At 39.8% G+C, this 19124-nt stretch overlaps 1 protein-coding gene across 1 annotated transcript; it reads left to right on the top strand.

Annotated features, from left to right (window-relative positions):
- The first annotated feature begins 352 nt into the window (after positions 1 to 352).
- Positions 353 to 9316, top strand: CARD6 (caspase recruitment domain family member 6). Its single transcript, XM_059916305.1, has 3 exons — positions 353 to 424; positions 2131 to 2683; positions 8079 to 9316. The coding sequence occupies exons 2-3, from the start codon at positions 2236 to 2238 to the stop codon at positions 8114 to 8116; spliced, it is 486 nt and encodes a 161-aa protein (XP_059772288.1). The 5' UTR covers positions 353 to 424; positions 2131 to 2235; the 3' UTR covers positions 8117 to 9316.
- Positions 9317 to 19124: the final 9808 nt, after the last annotated feature.

Consider the following 19124-nt stretch of genomic DNA (forward strand, 5'->3'; position numbering starts at 1 on the left):
TGCCAAATAGAATTACTCTTTGCCTTAAAAAAAACAAAACCAAAACCAAAACCAAAAAACCCCCCCAAAACTTGTATTCATGCATTGGAACTATTTCATAGTTCATTTCCTACTCTGCAGAAAACAGGAACATTGGCTACTGGGAGTGTTCCCTCAGAAATCATAGAAAAAGAATGAAAACAGTTACTTGAAATCCTCCAACAAGATCCTGATTGTATCTTAGATACATTAACCTCTCAGAGGCTAATTTCTGAGGAAGAGTATGAGATTCTGGAGAATATTACAGATCCCATGAAGAAAAGTTGGAAGCTGTTAATTTTGGTACAGAAAAAGGGAGAAGTGAGCGGTCAACTTTTTCTCAACTGTTTACTTAGTACTTTTTCAGAGTCAGCTACCATTTGGGACTTAAATCACTTAAATCATGGTAAGTTAAATTTCTACACTTTTTTGGGCTGAGAGGGAGGAGGTAGATTTCCTGAAAAAAAAGAAAATTTTTACTTTTTATTTTCCTTTGTCATTCTCCTGCAGATAATTTTCACTGAAATATGATAAAAGGGAAAAGTGTCCAAGATTTAAAATGCAGGGAATGATGTATCTTATTGTTTTAGGGGATTTATAATTTTTTGTTCAAACTCAATCCAAAAGCTGCAATTGTTTTTTTTTTTTTTAATATTTATTTATTTTATTTGGTTGTGCTGGGTCTTAGTTGTGGCAGGTGGGCTCCTTAGTTGTGGCATGCTAACTCTTAGTTGCATCATGAATGTGGGATCTAGTTCCCTGACCAGGGATCAAACCCGGGCCCCCTGCATTGGGAGCATGGAGTCTTACACGCTGCACCACCAGGGATGTCCCCAAAACCTGCACTTGTTTTAGTGCTAGTATAAACTTATTATTCTGGCAGTGACATTCTGAAATACTCATAGTTGGAAAGAGACTACTGTTAGTGGCACATCAGGATTTCCTTATAAAGTAAGTGAATTCATGGGTATTAACAACCTCAAGACCAAAAGCTGCATCTTTCACTTAGTATAGCCATTTTGAAAATATAGGAAAAATAATTTTTAACACACATATGTGGTAGATTAGCAACTTCTTTTTTTTTTTTAATTTATTTTTGGCTGCGTTGGGTCTTCGTTGCTGTGTGTGGGTTTTCTCTAGTTGCGTCAAGCGGGGGCTACTCTTCATTGAGGTGCATGGGCTTCTCACTGCAGTGGCTTCTCTTGTTGAGGAGCACAGGCTCTATACATGCGGGCTTCAGTAGTTGTGGCTCGCGGGCTCTAGAGCGCAGGCTCAGTAGTTGTGGCACACGGGCTTAGTTGCTCTGCGGCATGTGGGATCTTCCCGGACCAGTGATCAAACCTGTGTCCCCTGTATTAGTAGGCGGATTCTTAACCACTGCACCACCAGGAGAGTCCACAACTTCATTTTCTCTGTGAGAAGAATGCCAGCAGAACCTTAGTTTTCTGGAGCAAATCAAATTCTAATTTTTCAACGTTCAAAGATAATTAGTGGCAAATGAGGGCGCACTTCATCCAGAATGAATTGTTTAGCAGTTCTGTAAATTACTACCAGAGACAGATGTAGCTCCTTTTCTAAAAAATAGTGAAGATTATTTTAAGAGATGTTAGAGAGGCAGAGGCTCAGATAAAAAGATTAATGTTAATGGTCTCTAATGTAGTACAGGACCTGTATGCTTAGAGAAACAGGTCTTGTTATTTCCAGGACTTATTCCAAATCAGAGTTATTTGCTTCTTGATTAGAAATGATTAGGATCAGATTTTGTTAGCAATGGCCTTATGTAGTCTGAGCTGGTTTGGGGTCACAGTAAATCCACAAGTAAACACAGGATTCAAGTTTTCTATTTCACTCATTTACCCTTTGAGTTTGCTGTGAAAGACTCGAACTTTTGAGCAAGGCAGGAGTGTGATCTGATATTTTTCAGTGGGAGAAAGTTCTGACAGTTGAGTCGTTGCCATTTATGTAGGAGGTGGTAGGTATTCCTGTTATCCAGTGAAATAAAGGAGATGATGCTTTGAGGTCATGGAAAGTCAAGTTATTATAACATTTGTTAATTTCAAAAAAAAAAAAAAAAGAAAAGAAAAATCCCCCAACCTTTCCTATTCTTTCCAGAACTTTTAAAACATGAGTATATGGAGCCACCGCAACCTTTGGGGGTAAGCAGGGAAGGTGTTTATTATTCCTGGAGAGAAAGAGCCTGAGGATCCTGAGATCACCATGTCCTTCAAAGAGAAAGAACACTTGGATTTGGAAACCTCTGAGTCTTTCACGGACAAGAAGGCTGGTTATCAGGAAACTGCTTGGTCCTCAAGGGAAAATGAGAAGGAATACAACACACCAAAATTCACATCTCTGCAACTGGTTGAGAATGTTGAATATGAATTTCTAGCAACTATTGAGTATTTACAGGATGAACAGAGATATGAGGAGTCAGATGATTTTTTACACTTAGGAAAAGAGGAATATCTAGAATCTGTTGGGTACTCTGAAGATGGAGACAGCCCCGTGGAAGAGGATGCTTATGATGACCCAGAGTGCATTATCTATGACAGCAAAGAGGACTCCTTGTATTCTGAAACCATGGAGTTCTCTGATGAAGAACAGAATTATGGGGATTCAGAAACTGGCATGTCATTGGAGGAGGAAGAGGAGAAAAGTATGGAAGGTATGGGAATGATGTGTGTGTAGTTACTTAGGCAACAACTTATTTTTAGGTTGCCATGACATAATGGGGAGAGGGGCTGAGGAAAGGCACCAGATGGCAGCAGAAAAGCAGCTACACAAAAATTTCTTGGACCTCTCTAACTTGGAATTGCCTCAGAGGTGAGTGTTGACAGGGAGGAAAACCCAGGACCTAGGAACAGTGGACAGTATAAGCTAAAGTAAATATTGACTATCAACTTAAAGGTTTCTGCAGTCACCTCCATCATACATATAACCACTGATTTTAGCTGTTCCCTTCTGTTCCTCAGATTAAGCCTTTTTAATCATTTTAGCTCCTTTGTGACCAATGGAATATGGGGATTATAAACCTAACTATTGAAGTGGAAACAGGAGAGGAATTTGTGATAAATGGATAAAATCCCAAAATAAAGCTTGTCTTGATCCAGTCCAAATATTGCCATTTTGATGAGGAAATCTTGAATTTGAATATTTCTCAATGAAAATTCAAAATATGAGAAATGCTTAATTTGGAGCAATACTGTCTGGGAAAATAAACATCACCAAGTTCTGAGTACAGAAGGAGAACGTAACTACCAACTCACATTCAGTCCAAATCCTGGGAATTCATAATCCAGTTATGGGTCAGAAAAGAGTAATTTCCAAAAAAAAAAAAAAAAAAGAAAAGAGTAATTTCCTCCTCAGCACACCTTGACATAGCTACTAGGGCTGCTGTAACAAAATAGCACCACAAACTCGGTAGCTTAAACAATAACAATTGAAATGTATTGTCCTACAGTTTGGAGGCTGGAAGTCTGAAATCAAGGTGTCTCTAGGGTTGGTTCCTTTGGAAAGCTGTAAAGAAGAATCTGTTCCTAGCTTCTGGTAGTTTGCTGGAAATCTTTGGGCTTCTTTGGCTTGTAGAAGCATCCGCTCCACCCTCGCCCTCCTCACCCTACCCCCGCAACCTGCCTTCATCTTCACATGGTTGTCTTCCTGGGTTCACGCCTCTATGTTCAAATTTCCCCTTTTTATAAGAATACCAGTCATATTAGGTTAGGGCTCACCATAATGACCTCATCTTAACTAATTACATCTACCATGTGATGCCATTTCCAAATACCATTACCTTCTGAGGTACTGGGGCTTAGGATTTCAACATACGAATTTGAGGGGTACATAATTCAACCCATAACACAGCTCTTGTCCCACCCCCATACCTTCCCAATATATAGTTGCTTTTAGACCTCATTCTTAATTTTTTGAATATATTACAGTTGTTGCATAGGGTTGAATTAATTAATTAGTCATTGCATACTACCCTCATTATTCTGCAAAAAGCCCCTTTTGTTTATCTATTTCATTTTTTTCTCTATTTCCCATTCACCTTCCTCCATAGGTAACATTCTAATATTATGTGTTTCTTGCATGATATTGTTTTGTTTTGCATGATTTTTCTGTATCATTTATTTATCACAATAGTAATATCTCAACATAGCATCTCAAAATTAGGGTCACTTAAAACCAGAAGAGTGTATAATTGTTCATGTGTCTGTAGTTGGCTGAGCAGTTCTTCTGGTCTACGCTGGGTTTACTCCTGTATCTGTGGTCAGCTGGCATAGGCTCATCTCTCATCTAGCAAGCTAGTCTGGACTTGTTCTCAGACTCCGCGAGGCATATTCTTATGGTGAGGGAGAGTAGTCAGAGAGACAGAGAGAGAGAGTAATGAAGGCATTTTTAGGCTTAGGCTCAGAACTATCACGCCATCTGTATGATAGGTTTCCTAGGGCTGCCACAATAAAGTACTACAAAATGGTGGCTTAGAACAACGGTAAATATATTGTTTCACAGATATGGAGACCAGAAGACTGAAACCAAGGTGTTGGTAGGGTCATACTCTCTCTGAAGTCACTAGGGAAGGAGCTGTTCCAGCCCTCTCTCGCAGCTTCTGGTAGCCTGAGGTGTTCTTTGGCTTGTAGACCATCTTCTTGGTGCATGTCTCTGTTTTCAAGTTTCCTCTTTTTATAAGGACACTGATCAGATTGCATTAGGGCCCACCCTAATGATCTCATTTTAGCTTGATCTCTGCTGTAAAGACCTTATTCACAAGTAAGGCCACATTCTGAAGTACTGGGAGCATCAACATATCTTTTTGGGGGGGGGATACAATTCAACCCATAATGCATACAATTCTGCCACACCCTGTTGGCAAAAGCAAGTCGCAAAGCTAATTCGAATTCAAGGGTTGGGGAAAAATAGACTCCACCTCTTGCGAGGTAGTATTGCAAAAAGTATGGATGCCAGAAAGCCATTAATTGGGGCTATTTTTGCAATCAATTTAACACCTTTAAGAAAATAGGTCAAGAAAAGTCTCAATAATAATGTAGTTATGACCTGCAATATAGTTCTAATGGTTACCAATCCACTCTAGTTGACTGGAGGCCTGTGGCTATCCTCTGTCTCTTTCCTTTGTAATATTTGTCTATGCAGCTGGGAACCGGGGGGGAAAAAAATCCAAATGCATCTGATTCAAAGGAGAAGGATCTTCACGCTTTTTGTCATGTTAAATTTTATGCCCCCCATGCCCAACATTGTGTCTCAAATCAAAGTCTCAGGAAGACTTGCCTATGTGCTCTGCAATGTATAAGGTCAACTTGTATATGGACTATATCAATCAACTCCCTTCCCTTCTAGCTTATACTAGTTGGGGTCAGTCGATGGTAGGAACCCATATATTTACCATTTCCTCTGCCCTTTCTTCTTCCTGAAGATCAAAGTTTTAATTTGATGTTATTTCCTGTTATCCTGAAGAATTTTATTTATTTTTTGTTTATTGAAACGTCTTTATTTTGCCTTCAATCCAGAATATTTTTGCTGCGATGAATTTCAGATTGGAGATTTTTTGCCTTCAGTATTTTATGGATGTCGTTCCTGTCATTTGGCTTGCATTCTTTCTGATGCTAAGTCTTGTCATTTTATCATTGCTCCCCCTTAAGTGTTGTGTTACTTTTCTTCTGATTGATTTCAAGATTTTTTTCTTAAAATTTTTTTCTGCGGTTAACTCTGACGTGTCTAGGTGTGCTTTTCTTTGTTTTCATCTTCTGTAGGGTTTGTGAATCTATAAATTTGGAATTTTTTTTCCAAATTTGGAAAATTCTCAGCCATTATTTATCCAACTATTTTTCTGTCCCACTTGCTCCCTCCTCTCTTTTTGAGACTCCAAGTACATGTGTGTTAGAGTTTCTGATATCTTTCCTGAGGTCCCTGAGGCTCCATTCATTTTTTTAAAAAAATTTTTTCTCTTTATTCTTTAGATTGGGTCATTTCTACTGCTATACCTTTAAGTACACTGAATTTTTCTTCTGTCATTTCCAATCTTCTTTTAAGTCCATTTACTGATTTTTGAAAAAATTCAGGTATTGTTACTTTTAATTCTAGAATTTCAATTTTTAAATGCTCTCTGTTTTTTTTTCCTGAGAATTGCTATTTAATCATTCATTATGGGTTTATTTTATTGTACATTCTTGAAAATAGTTAAGATAGCTGCTTTAAAATTCTTATATGCTAAATCCAACATCTGGGTCATCCTGGAGTGGGTCTCCATTGATCAAGTGTGCGTTACATTTCCTGTTTCTTCCTATGTCTCGTAACTTTGGATTTTGTCCTATGCATTGTGTATGATCAGTTATAGAGACTCTGGATTGTGAAACTTCTCCAAAGAATCTTGTGTTTTTTTCGTTGGTTTAGTTCCTAATTAACCTGACTGGACTCAAATTCAAAACTCAGTCTCCTTTCAGTGGGTGGTAGCTAAAATCTCTGATCATTTTTTTTTTGCCTTACATGGGCTATTTTCATGAATTTTTAATTTACATAAATGGTATTGGGTTCTAGAAATTACTGCTTCTTAATTTTTCATCCATCTCTATGCTTATTAGGTATATCACTGTACTGCTCCACAGTAGCCTGTTATTACCTTGTCAGTGTTAGGCATCTGGCTTGGGCTGTGTGAGTACTGATTTCTGTGCTGAAGAAGCAGAGGATGGTTGTCCAAAGGAAAAGCAGGGGATAGACAAGAGCAGAAATTAAATGCTTTCTGCAACCCATCTTCTTAGTGCCTCCTCTGGGAATCCTTCATGCTGGCCTTAACTCCTCCCTCACCTTTTTATCCATGTATACCAGTTCAAGCAACTTTCAGACCATCCAAGGATTTCTTAGAGTTACTTTTGTTAATTCTTTTTTTTTTTTATCATTTTATTTATTTTTTTGGCTGTGTTGGGTCTTTGTTGCTGTGCGTGGGCTTTCTCTAGTTGCAGCCAGCGGGGGCTTCTCTCCATTGCAGTGCGTGGGCTTATCATTGTGGTGGCTTCTCTTGTTTGCGGAGCATGGGCTCTAGGCACATGGGCTCAGTAGTTGTGGTGCATGGGCTTAGTTGCTCCGCGGCATGTGGTATCTTCCTGGACCAGGGCTCGAACCCGTGTTCTCTGCATTGGCAGGTGGATTCTTAACCACTGCGCCACCAGGGAAGCCTTACTTTTGTTAATTCTTGAAATCCATACTTTCTCTCACTTCTACTGTTTCTTCTAGGCTATTTTTATAGGGGATCCAAGAATCTTATGCTAATTTGCTATCCATCAGGAGCAGAAAATGCTCTCTGATTTTCTTTCTCTACTAAGCACTGTCTCCGTATTCCCAAGAAGTGGCTAGAAGATAAATTAGAAAATAACATCAGGAGAAATTAGGTACAACATGTAAATTCTGAGAAAACTTCAATGATAACAAAATGTTCCATTTCTCCAAACTTTAGCAAGAGTTAACATTTAAGAAATAAATTGGCATCAACCTAGAGAATTCCTCATACATGTGTATAATGAAGCTTTAACAGGGTTTTTCATTGCTGCATACAAACATTAGCCAAAAAAATTGGAAAACCTAAATGATCACCAGTAGACAATTGTTAAATAAATAATGGTTCTTCCAAACCATGAAGTACAATGGATTAGCTAAAATGAATTAAGTAGGTCTCTATATATACTTACCTGGAAGAATTTGCAAGGAATAGCACTGAGTAAAAAGAAGTTTTATACCGAAGAAGAATCATTCAGTATAATATCATTTATAAAATAATATAGCATCCATTAAACCAAACAGTGTATTTCTACATATGCAAACATACTTATGTACTTGCATAGAAAAAGGATGGGAAGGAAATGTACCATACTATATTGACATATCTCTTAGAAGGAAATAGAATTGACAGAGCAATGAAAGAGAACTTTACTTGTATTGTTTCATCTTTTTTTTTTCCAATGAAAATGTCAATAACTTATTTAATTAAAAAAGTCATTGAAGGAAGCTTAGATGCTGAACACGACATTCACTGACTATCTTCTTTCCTACAGAAAGAAAAAAGTGTTTAAAGATGTCCTGTCCTGTTTAAACCCAGATACAAGCAGAAAGCTTCTGCCAGATTTCGTTAAACAATTCTTCTTAGACCGAGGATGTAGGTGGGTGACTGAGACTCCAGGTGACTTAGCCTGGAACTTCCTGATGAAACTTCAAGCACTGGATATGACAGTCAGAGATTCAATCCTCAGGCACAAGGTTCTGGGTGAAGATAGCAAAGGGGAATTTTTGACTGAAGTAGAGAATTTGGAAATTAGAGAAACAGAAACCATTAATCCCCTTGATGTCCTTTGTGCCTCTATGCTGTATTCAGATAGCTCTTTGCAACGTGAAGTCATGTCAAACATGTATCAGTGCCAGTTTGCCCTTCCCTGCTACTGCCAGATGCAGAAAAGAACAAAAGCATTTTAATGCTGGGGGCCATGAAGGACATTGTGAAGGAGCAGTCAACGCAGTCTTCAGGAAGGCCTACAGGGGATACAGAAAATTTCTGACTCTCATGAAGATGCCTGTCATCTCTTTTGTGCGTCTCGGATACTGTAGCTTCTCCAAGTCCAGAATCCTCAACACACTGCTCAGCCCTGGCCACCTGAAATCACACAAGATCTTTCTCCATCAGGATTTGCCTGTTCTGGTGCTTCCCCAGCAGATCTCTGATGGCCTGGTTGAGGTAACATGGAGTTTTCCTGATAGTGATGGTCTAAAGGAAAACCCCAGTTTTTTCCAGAAAGCTGTTGCTGTGGCCAACCTTCGTGGGGATCTAGAAAGTTTTTGGACACAGTTTGGTTTCTTGATGGAAGTTTCCTCAGCTGTGTTTTTTTTCATTGACTGCCTAGGTGAGAAGGAATGGGACTTGCTAATGTTTTTAGGGGAAGCTGCCATTGAAAGATGCTACTTTGTCCTCAGTCCCCAGGCCAGGGAGAATGAGGAGGCTCAGATTTTCCAGAGGATCCTGAAGTTGAAGCCATCACAACTACTGTTTTGGGAGGAGGAGGAAGCTGGAGAGAGAGGGAGGAACATGGAGGGTCTTCAAGCTGCCCTGAAAGAAGTGATGTCCTCTTCACTCAGATGTGTGTCTGTGGAGGACATTGCACCCCTGGCCAGGGAGTTGGGGATACAGATAGACCACGACTTTGAGAACATGCAGGGGATTCAAGTTTCCCCTACTGAAAACTTGGCTGGAACAGCTGAAGATGAGGGACCACAAAGACACAGTCAGCCAAACAACTCATCTGAAAGCCCCGCTTAGATGTCAGTAAGAGAGGCTGAGGCTAGATGTGAGATCAGCCAAAATCTTCAGAATTTCCATCTCACCCCAGTATTCATGCCTCTTCTGAAAAACTGCCGTCCTTTACCAACCAGAATTGGAGGTAATTTTTACCATGTTTCTTTGACAGCCCCATGGGTTATGGTCTCCCAGTTTTGGTTAGAGCGGAGGTCTCAGAGTTTCCATCCTTCACCCTTTCAGAATACAAGGACCCATAGTCCAGATAAAGTTTTGGGATTCAGTACTTCCAACCTCAGAGATTTTATTCGGGTGAAAGATTTATGAAATTTTCAAGAACTGCTCAGGGACGTCACATGGATAAAACTTTTGGGAGACCATCAAGACCCATTTCTCAGCATGTACAGGCCTGGTCTGAGAGACCACAGAAAATGGGAGCCCTTGAAAAGTCTGGGGAAGTGGACTCCCAGGGAGCTCACCTCCATTCCCTGGGTTCACAGGCAGCAAGAGCGGTTGGGAAGTCACAGCCTAGGCAAGTCTGTGCCTGGGGAACACGGGAGACAACTTTACTAGTGATTAATGCACTATAATTTTTGGCTCGGGTCCTGATTTGACAGCCCTGCATCTCTAAGCCTCGCAGACCAGATCAGTTTCTCTGGGATGCAGAGGCAGAGAGAAAGGAGAATAGATGAAGATACTGAGACATGCATATCGTCCAGAGGGCCCCTGCCCCTTATCCCCAGTTCTGGGTAAACCCCCAACCCTACCCCTAGGCCCCAGGTGAGCAATAAAACCCAAAGAGAGATTCGAATACTGCATGTCTTTAGTATCTGTCACACTTCCCATAATCGGATGGGTGAAGGGATCATGCAAGAGAGGAGGAAATATTATTAATAAAAAACTGCATCAGTTAATACTTCAAATATCATTCCATCACAGCAGTAACCCAGGTAGTGTGGACAGAGTGACAGGCGCAACTTGAGGAAGGGCAGAACTTAAGGGACAGGCAGAGGATCAGTGATGTATGCAGAGGAGGACTGGATGGGGAAGAAGAGCCGAGACGGGCTCCTGGAAGCTCTGGGTGGGGTGTTTCAGGAAGTCAGCAGAGACTGTCCTATCAAATTAGGGCCAATTTCCTTACCTTTAGACTAGACCTACTTTTGGTGTTTTTAAGATAAGGAATGAGATGAAAGTTTCAGAAACGAAGAGATAGAACTGTCAAAGGATTATTCTGTTGCCTCTTTATTCTGCCCAAACCATATTAAAATTATTCAAATAGTAACCAGCCGAGTTCAGTCCTGGGCAGCCTGGGAGTGTGCTGTTGGGGATCCTGCTGTGAGGAGAGTCGCCGGCCAAGAGCCCTCTGTAGGGACCCACTGCGGTGGTCCAGAAACCGCACCCTGGGCAGGCTGCTCCGAGTCAGGGACTCAGCATGGTGAGGGTCCCGGAGCCGGGCCAGTCCTTCCCACGTGTGGGGACCCTGCCAGGCAGTCTTGGCTCTGGGGCTCCTTGTTGGCCTGGTTGAGACTTTCTCTGAGCTGCAGTGTAGTCCGATGCTCTTCCTCACCAGTGCCCCCTCCCTTCTTTCTTGCCTTGTCTGACCTGCAGGCAGTATGAGCTCTCCCCACTTCTGCTCCCTCCTCCCTTTCTGTGTCACAGACTTTTCACGGACTTGAATTCTATCTTAGCCTGTGCTTCCTGGAGGACCTGAAGTGGCACAAGTTATTTGTGAAAAATGTTTCTTCTTCTTTCAGTGTCTGAGCAGTCTTGGACACACCTACTTCTCCCCCTCCCCCTTTGTGAGAAAGCAGACCCAGGGAAGCTTTGCTATAATTCTTGAGAGTCTGCTTCAGAAAGGGAGAAATGTTTTGACTCTTTTAGTTCCTTTAGGATGGACATTAATTTTGGATGTGGAGAGATTTTTTTAACAAGAGCTTTGCATGCATGCATATTTCATCTGTTGCTAGGTGTCAGCACTGTTCCTTGCTTAATAACAACACGGAATCATTCATCATTTACTATTCTCATTTGTAGCCCACAAGAAAGAAGAAAAAAATCACTAATGATATGGTGTGTGCTGGGATATTGCTTTAGGTTCCTGGGACCTCTTGCAACATTGGCCAAAGATCAGTAAGGTAAGAACTGAGATGTGACCCCTTGCGTTGTGTGGTTATTGTCAATACAGCTTTAGGGAGAAAAGGGCACAGAAGCCAGACTGGGGAGGGTTGAGATGTGAATGGAAAGTGAGGAAGTGGACACTTTAAGAAATTTGATTGAAAAGGAAAGTGCTGTACCTACTGGATCAAGAAAATTTTTTCTTCCTCCCCCTCCCCCCTTTTTTCTTCTCTTGTTCCTTCCTTTTCCTTCTCCTCCTCATTCTTCTTCGTCTTCTTCTTCTTTTTTTTTTTTTTTTTGGCTGTGCTGCATGGCATGTGGGATCTTAGTTCCCTGACCAGGGATCCAACCCACGTCCCCTACAGTGGAAGCCCTGCAAGTGTGGAGTCTTAACCACTGGCCCGCCAGGCAAGTCCCATCCTCATTCTTCTTCTAATTCATCTTTTTTTTTTTTTTAAGTCCAAGGTAACATAATATTTGGCAAAAAGTTCAAACACTATAGAAATATATGGTGTAGAAAGTCCCTCATAATTCTACCCTCTGGATAGCAGGAGTTCTCAATATTGTCTGCACATTAGAATCATCAGGGGAGATTTTTAAAAATCCCGATGCTGAGCCCACAGCCTGTGTCAAAGATATAGAGATCTCTGGGAGTGGCAGCCAGATATCGGCCTTCTTTAAAGCTCTCTTGGTGATAATGACACACCGTCAAGTTTGGGAACCACTGCTCGAAGTGTGGCCTGTGGGCCAGTGGCGTCAGCATCAGCATTCAGCAGAACCTCAACTCTGCAGCCCTTCTATCTAGTGAATCGTAATCTGCGTGCTAACAATATCCCTTGATATTTCATATGCACAGTAAATTTGGTTTTACATTTATGGTCAGTTGGTTTTTTTTAAATTGAAATATAGTTGACTTACAATGTTGTGTTAGTTTCTGGTGTACAGCAAAGTGATATATATATATATTCTTTTCAGATTCTTTTCCATTATAGGTTATTACAAAATATTGAGTATAGTTCCCTGTGCTATGCACTAGGTCCTTGTTATTTATCTATTTTATATATAGTAGTATATGTATATGTTAATCCCAACCTCCTAATTTATCCCTCTCCCCCTTTCCCCTTTGGGTAACCATAAGTTTGTTTTCTATGCCTGTGGGTCTATTTCTGTTTTGTAAATAAGTTCATTTGTATCTCATACGCACAATAAAAATCGAGCAGCACTTTTTAGAGAAAAATCACTAAAAGAAATAAGGAAGCCTTTTTTTAAAAAAATGGAATGAACTCATACTTACAGAGTTACTGAGAGGAAGAATCTGTAAAGGGGAAAGAATAGAAAGTATAAGACAGAATGTCATAATTGGTAGGGCAATGTCCCAGAAGAGGTAGGAGGGATAGAATTGGCAGCTGGGAAAAATGAACTTTGAAGAGAAAAGGGAATTTGTCTTCTTGGGACACTGGAAGGAAGAGGGAGTGAATGATAGACTTGCAGGTAGGTTTGAATTGTGGGGAAACTGGAAGTTGATGGTATTGCCTCGTGATGGCCTTTGTTTTCTGCTTTCCCCAGGGAAGTAGGAGGAGAGGCGCTCTGTGAAAAATGAATGGGGCAAAGAGGAATAATGGCTATTGAAGCCCTACTATGTGCCACAAGGGGTGTTACATACAAAAAGCCTATATACTCCTTCCAATAGCCCTAAGACAGTCCTATTATTCAGATGGGGAGATCAATCCTCTGCTGGCTTCTCCTTTGCTCAGTCTCTGCACATCTATCCTGAGGTTCCCTCTCTATTTCTTCATTCCTTTGGTGACATCACTCAGTCTCCTGACTGTGAGTGTTATCTACATGACTTTGCCTGCAAACCCCGCCCCCCCCACCCAATCTACATTTCTAGTCCTGACCTGTGTTGTGAACTCCATCCAATTGTTTACTCAACATTTCCATAGCATGCCTGATAGAAATCTCAAACTTATCATGGGCAAAAGAGAACCCTTCCCAAACTTGCAACCCTCCTCCATAGCCCACTCCCTTAATTATAATAATGCCCAAACCCAGGACTTCTGGCAGTGCCTTCCCTCACCTCCCTCCATCCCAAATCACCAAGAAGTCTTGTCAATTTTATCTCCATAGCATTCTGAGTCCATCCACTTCTCTAAGATCTCCACTCCCACCAGTCCCATCTAAGCCACCATCACCTCCTACGTGGACCGCTGCAGTAGCGTTCTACCTGCCCTCGCTGCGTCCGCTGCTGCCGCCCTGCAGCCCAGTCTCTGAATCTCAGCCAGACTGAGGTATACACATGGTGTATACACATGGCAATTTAAAAACATATAAACAGAATAGTATCACGAATCCCCTTAATCTTACCATAGCAACTCCAAAAATTATCAATAACTTGTCAATCTTTTTTTAATCTCAACATTTTTCTTTTTTAAAAAAAAGCATTTAAAAGCAAATTTAAGATGCCTATTATTTCAACCATACATATTTCAGTAGCTATCTCTAACAGAGGAGGATTTTAAAAATTAAAACCAGAATGCTCATTACATTCTCAGTGCTGCACAGGTTTATATATTTTATCTCATTTAGTCTTTGTAATAGTCTTGAGGGGAGGGTGTTGCTAGATGATTTCACCTACAGGAAAGTGTAGATTTAGAGTGTCCTGGCCCAAAGGGCTGAAATTTGAAGCGGGAGTCCTCAAGTTCCCTGTCTGCTCTGCGTTCCACCCATTATGACTTCTCTTTCCTGTAAGTGTGAGGTCTCCTCTGCACATTCCTTAGTGCCTTACATCTAGTGATCTTGCATCATTTTAAGAAAAGAGAAAATAAAAATGGGAAAAATCTATATTTTCAGATTTTCCTGCTTAAATTTTTCTCTAAAATTTAGGGACAACATCATTATACTGCCATCTTCTGGATCTTTTGAATGCTAACACATCAATGACAATATAGATATTTAAAACCACGTCTGTCCAACTCTCTAATCTAGGGCTGACATATTAAACTTTGCATAATTAAAATTATTTCTTTAGTTAATTGGAAAAGTTTTCTTTAAACAACTTAATACATATTAAATATAGAGGCTAAAAAGTAGATGTATTTAGAGGTCAGTTATTTTTGTTTGTAGGGGATGGAGGCAAACGTACATAGTTAAAATTTACAAGTAATTCAACCTCCACCTTTTGGCCATTAATTTTAACCTCTTCCAATGACAGTTTTTAAAATTAATATTAATAGAGTTGTTGGCTAGAAAAGCATTTCCACTGCTGGTGAGAGTATAAATTATCACAGTCCTTTAGGAAGGCAATTTGATTGCTTATTTAAAAAGTAAAAATAAACTATCTATAACTTTTGACCCAGTAAATTTACTTTAGGAACTCATCCTACATATATTCTTGTTAATGTATGCAAAGATGTATATATCTTTGAATAAGATGTATAATCTCACCTTGTTTATAAAGGGCTAGAAAAACCCAGCATGCTTCAGTAAACGATGTTACTACATCTATGCAATGTGGTTCTATGAAGGTGCTTAAAAATAATGGTGTAGTTCTAAGTACACTGGTAATAATAACTAATAATGACTGATATTCTAAGAGGTTTGTTTAAAATATTTTGGCCTAGAACTGGAAGATGCTATGCAAATTAAATACTCTTTCATATTTTTTACTAACAGATATTTATGTAGCAAAAAACTACATTTGGATTTCTGCCTCTAAAAGAGTGATAAACTCAGCTTTTAAAAAATAGAACGTGAGGCAATAAAGTCCTCAATCTTAGCTTCATAATCAATGGTACAATAAATAAGATAAAGATAATTTGAGTGTAAGTTATATTTTGTGGTTTCTACTCAAGAAAAGTTTAAACTAACGGGGAGAAAAACTTAGTACTCCGTGAAATCCATGCCATGAAGCCAAATTTACAGTGCAATGTCTTTTTACTTACCTTTATTATTTAATAATAAAAGATTGACTAGGCACAGTAATCATGACTGGTATTTGTCAAGCCTTTTCTATGTGCTAAGTCCTATCCTAAGTGCTTAGCATGTGAGAAGTCAGTTGATCTTCTCCATGACTTTGGAAAGACAGTATATAGACAATATTTCTATTTAATGAAATTGAGAGTGAGGAAGGTTAAGTGAGGAAAGTTAAGCACATGGTCAAATCAGGAAACGAGTCCAAAAATTCTGAATTCGGATGCAGTGCTTTTTTTTTTTTATTACACCCAAATGCGTCAAAAGGGAAAAACGTACAGGTGTAAATGCCTATATTAGAATGCTTGGTAATATATATGAAGTGCCAAGTACACTGCCTGGCATATTATATTGATAAATACTCAAAAAAGGTTGACTATAACTCTTGTTATTTTTATTATGTTGAGAGGACAATAAGGGTAGGTCTTTGACCAAGTGACACAGGCAAGCATCCTTCCCACTCAACACTTGCATTGAAAATTCTCAATTGCATTGTAATGTCTTCACACTCAAATGAAGCATAAGCCCCACGAGGGCAGGAGTTTTCTCTCTTCTGTTCACTGTTATCTCCTGAGGCCTGTAAGACAGCTCATATTAACTTCTCAGCAAACATTTGACACCTAGATTGAGAGACCAGAAGATTTTCTTGCTCCTTTTTTCTTCTTTTTGACTGTGCCATTTTAGCTTACTATTGTTTTGCTCTTCTGTATAATTTGTATACTTCAGAGTAGTGCTTCCCAAGTTTTAGGGGTTATGAAACTTCCTGGGATCTTGCTAAACATGTAGATACCCCCAAAAAAGTAGATCCTCAGAAAGCTCCATTATGTATTTTTATACCCTCCACCCAAAATTTTGGTTTGGACATCAACACTGATGATGCATACACATATCAAGAGAGTATCAGAATACATAATGAAGCTTTCTGGGGGAAAAAGACCTGGGCAAGCTTTCCAGCTGGTCCAAAAATGGCTTGAGAGAACAGGGAAAGAGGCTTGGGGTTTTGTTGTGTTTAGGGGGAGGGGCTGGAATAGGTCTCTTCCAGGAAGTTGCACACACCACCTTTGCTAATATCACTTTGGCCAGAAGTTAGCAATATGGCCTCACCTAACTACAAGGGAGATTATAACATGTAGTCTTTATTTCAAGTCATAGTGTGTCCAGTTCAACATCAGAGTTCCATTGCTATATAACAAGGGGAGAATGAACATAAAGGGACCAGAAACAGTCTCTGATCCAGTTACGAAATAGACATTTTTTTTTAAAATCAATTTATTTATTTATTTGTTTATTTTTGGCTGCGTTAGGTCTTCGTTGCTGTGCGCGGGCTTTCTCTAGTTGTGGTGAGCGGGGGCTACTCTTCCTTGCGGTGCGCGGGCTTCCCATTGTCGTGGGTTCTCTTGTTGCAGAGCACAGGCTCTAGGCGCGAGGACTTCAGTAGTTGTGGCTTGCGGGCCCTAGAGCGCAGGCTCAGTAGTTGTGGCGCACGGGCTTAGTTGCTCCGCGGCATGTGGGATCCTCCCGTGCCAGGGCTCGAACCCGTGTCCCCTGCATTGGTAGGCGGACTCTTAACCACTGTGCCACCAGGGAAGCCCCGAAATAGACATTAGGTGGAGTAACATCAATTATTTCAAGTCATCTGTGTATGGTTTACTACTCATAATTTCTAGTTAGTGTTCCAAAGGTTGCTATTTTTGTAACTTACTCTGGGTTTTATTATGTTCCATAGCAATGCTTGGTGAGCTGAGGAGATAAAACTTAATGGAAAAGAGTATTTATTTATTTCTGGCAATGTGCCAGGCACCTGATTGGATACTTTCACATATATTTTCTCATTTGGAAGAGCCAAGAGAGAAATAAGAAAGAGTTCTCTCATCCAAGGTCAACTATAGGCAAAATGGTAAGTAAAGTAATGTTTCTTTTCTTTTTTCTTTTTCTCCTTTTGCATTTAATAATATTTTATTTATTTATTGAAGTATAGTTAATTTATAATATTGTGTTAGTTTCAGGTATACAGCAAAGTGATTCATATATATATACATATATATTCAGATTATTTTCCATTATAGGTTATTATAAGATATTGAATATAGTTTCCTGTGTTATACAGTAAACCCTTGTAGCTTATCTATTATATGTACAGTAGTTTGTATCTGTTAATACCATACTCCTAATTCATCCCTCTTTCCTTTTCCCTTTTGGTAACCATAAGTTTGTTTCCTATGTCTGTGAGTCTGTTTTTGTTTTGTATATAGATTCATTTGTACTATTTTTTAGATTCCACATATAAGTGACATCATGTAATGTTTGTCTTTCTCTGTCTGACTTACTTCACTTAGTGTGATATTCTCTAAGTCCATCCATGTTGCTGCATATGGCAATACTTCATTTTTTTATGGTTGAGTAATATTCCATGGTATATATATATATATACCACATCTTCTTTATCCATTCATCTGTTGGTGGACACTTAGGTTGCATGTCTTGGCTATTGTAAATACTGCTGTTATGAACATTGGGGTGAATGTATCTTTTCGAATTAGAGTTTTCATCTTTTCCGGATATATGCCTAGGAGTGGGATTGCTGGATCATAAGGTAGCTCTATTTTTAGTTTTTAAAGGAATTTTCCATACTGTTCTTCATAGTGGCTGCACCAATTTTTTCCACATCCTCACCAGCACCTGTTATTTCTTGTCTTTTTGAGAATAGCCATTCTGACCAGTGTGAGGTGATAAGTAAGGTAGCTTTTCTTTCATAACTTGTGCTTTCCTTTTCAATAGATCTTTTCTAAAGTGTGTTCTGTGTATTTATTTTTCTACAACAGAATGTCCAATGTAGAGCATAACTGAAAATATTCAATTGTGCAAAATGGTACGTAGGACTTAAGTTCAAATGGAAAACATAATTTGTCAAGATAAATACTTGAAAGTAATTTGAGGTCTTACAGAATAGTATTTCAATTAGATGATCTTTAAATCCAATTGGCTGAGCTGCCTTATCTCTAGACCCCAAATTACAGTTATTCTTTCCCTGCCCAAACTGAAATAGTCATTATGTGGAAGCATCAGAGCCAGTGGTTGGGTGTGATCATAATTGATTCTTGTTCCTAGAGCTTTCCCTAGCAACCTGCAAATATAACCTGCCTTGGATAAAAAGACACCAGAAATTTCTCAAAGGCCAGTGGTTCATATGGTAAGTATGATGAGTACTCTGCATGATTCCCTTGGTTTCCGTTTCTAGATAGACAGCATCTAGATGGCTTTCTTCAATTTATCGTACAGGACAAACACAGGGACTCCATGCAGCCCCTAAGAATTTTGAATAAAGCGCCTAGAAAAAGGCTTATGTGCCTGCATTTTTTAAAAAAAGAATTTATTATTTATTTACTTATTTATTGACTGCATTGGGTCTTCGTTGCTGCACGCGGGCTGTCTCTAGTTGCAGCAAGCAGGGGCTACTCTTCGTGGCCGTGCGCGGGCTTCTCTTGTTGCAGAGCACAGGCTCTAGGCACGTGGCCTTCAGTAGTTGTGGCACGCGGGCTCAGTAGTTGTGGCTCGCGGACTTTAGAGTGCAGGTGCTCAGTAGTTGTGGCGCACGGGCTTAGTTGCTCTGCGGCATGTGGGATCTTCCCGGACCAAGGCTCGAACCCGTGTCGCCTGCATTGGCAGGCAGATTCTTAACTACTGCACCACCAGGGAAGTCCCCGCCTGCATTTTTGACTTATACAGTGCCTTA

The sequence above is a fragment of the Balaenoptera ricei genome, chromosome 3, assembly GCF_028023285.1.
Source record: "Balaenoptera ricei isolate mBalRic1 chromosome 3, mBalRic1.hap2, whole genome shotgun sequence".
Lineage (NCBI taxonomy): Eukaryota > Metazoa > Chordata > Mammalia > Artiodactyla > Balaenopteridae > Balaenoptera > Balaenoptera ricei.

Coding starts and splice junctions, on each gene's coding strand:
- CARD6 (XM_059916305.1), top strand. CDS start 2,236: ATGTCCTTCAAAGAGAAAGAACACTTGGATTTGGAAACCTCTGAGTCT. Junction 2,684..8,078: donor AGAGGAGAAAAGTATGGAAG/GTATGGGAATGA, acceptor TCTTTCCTACAG/AAAGAAAAAAGTGTTTAAAG.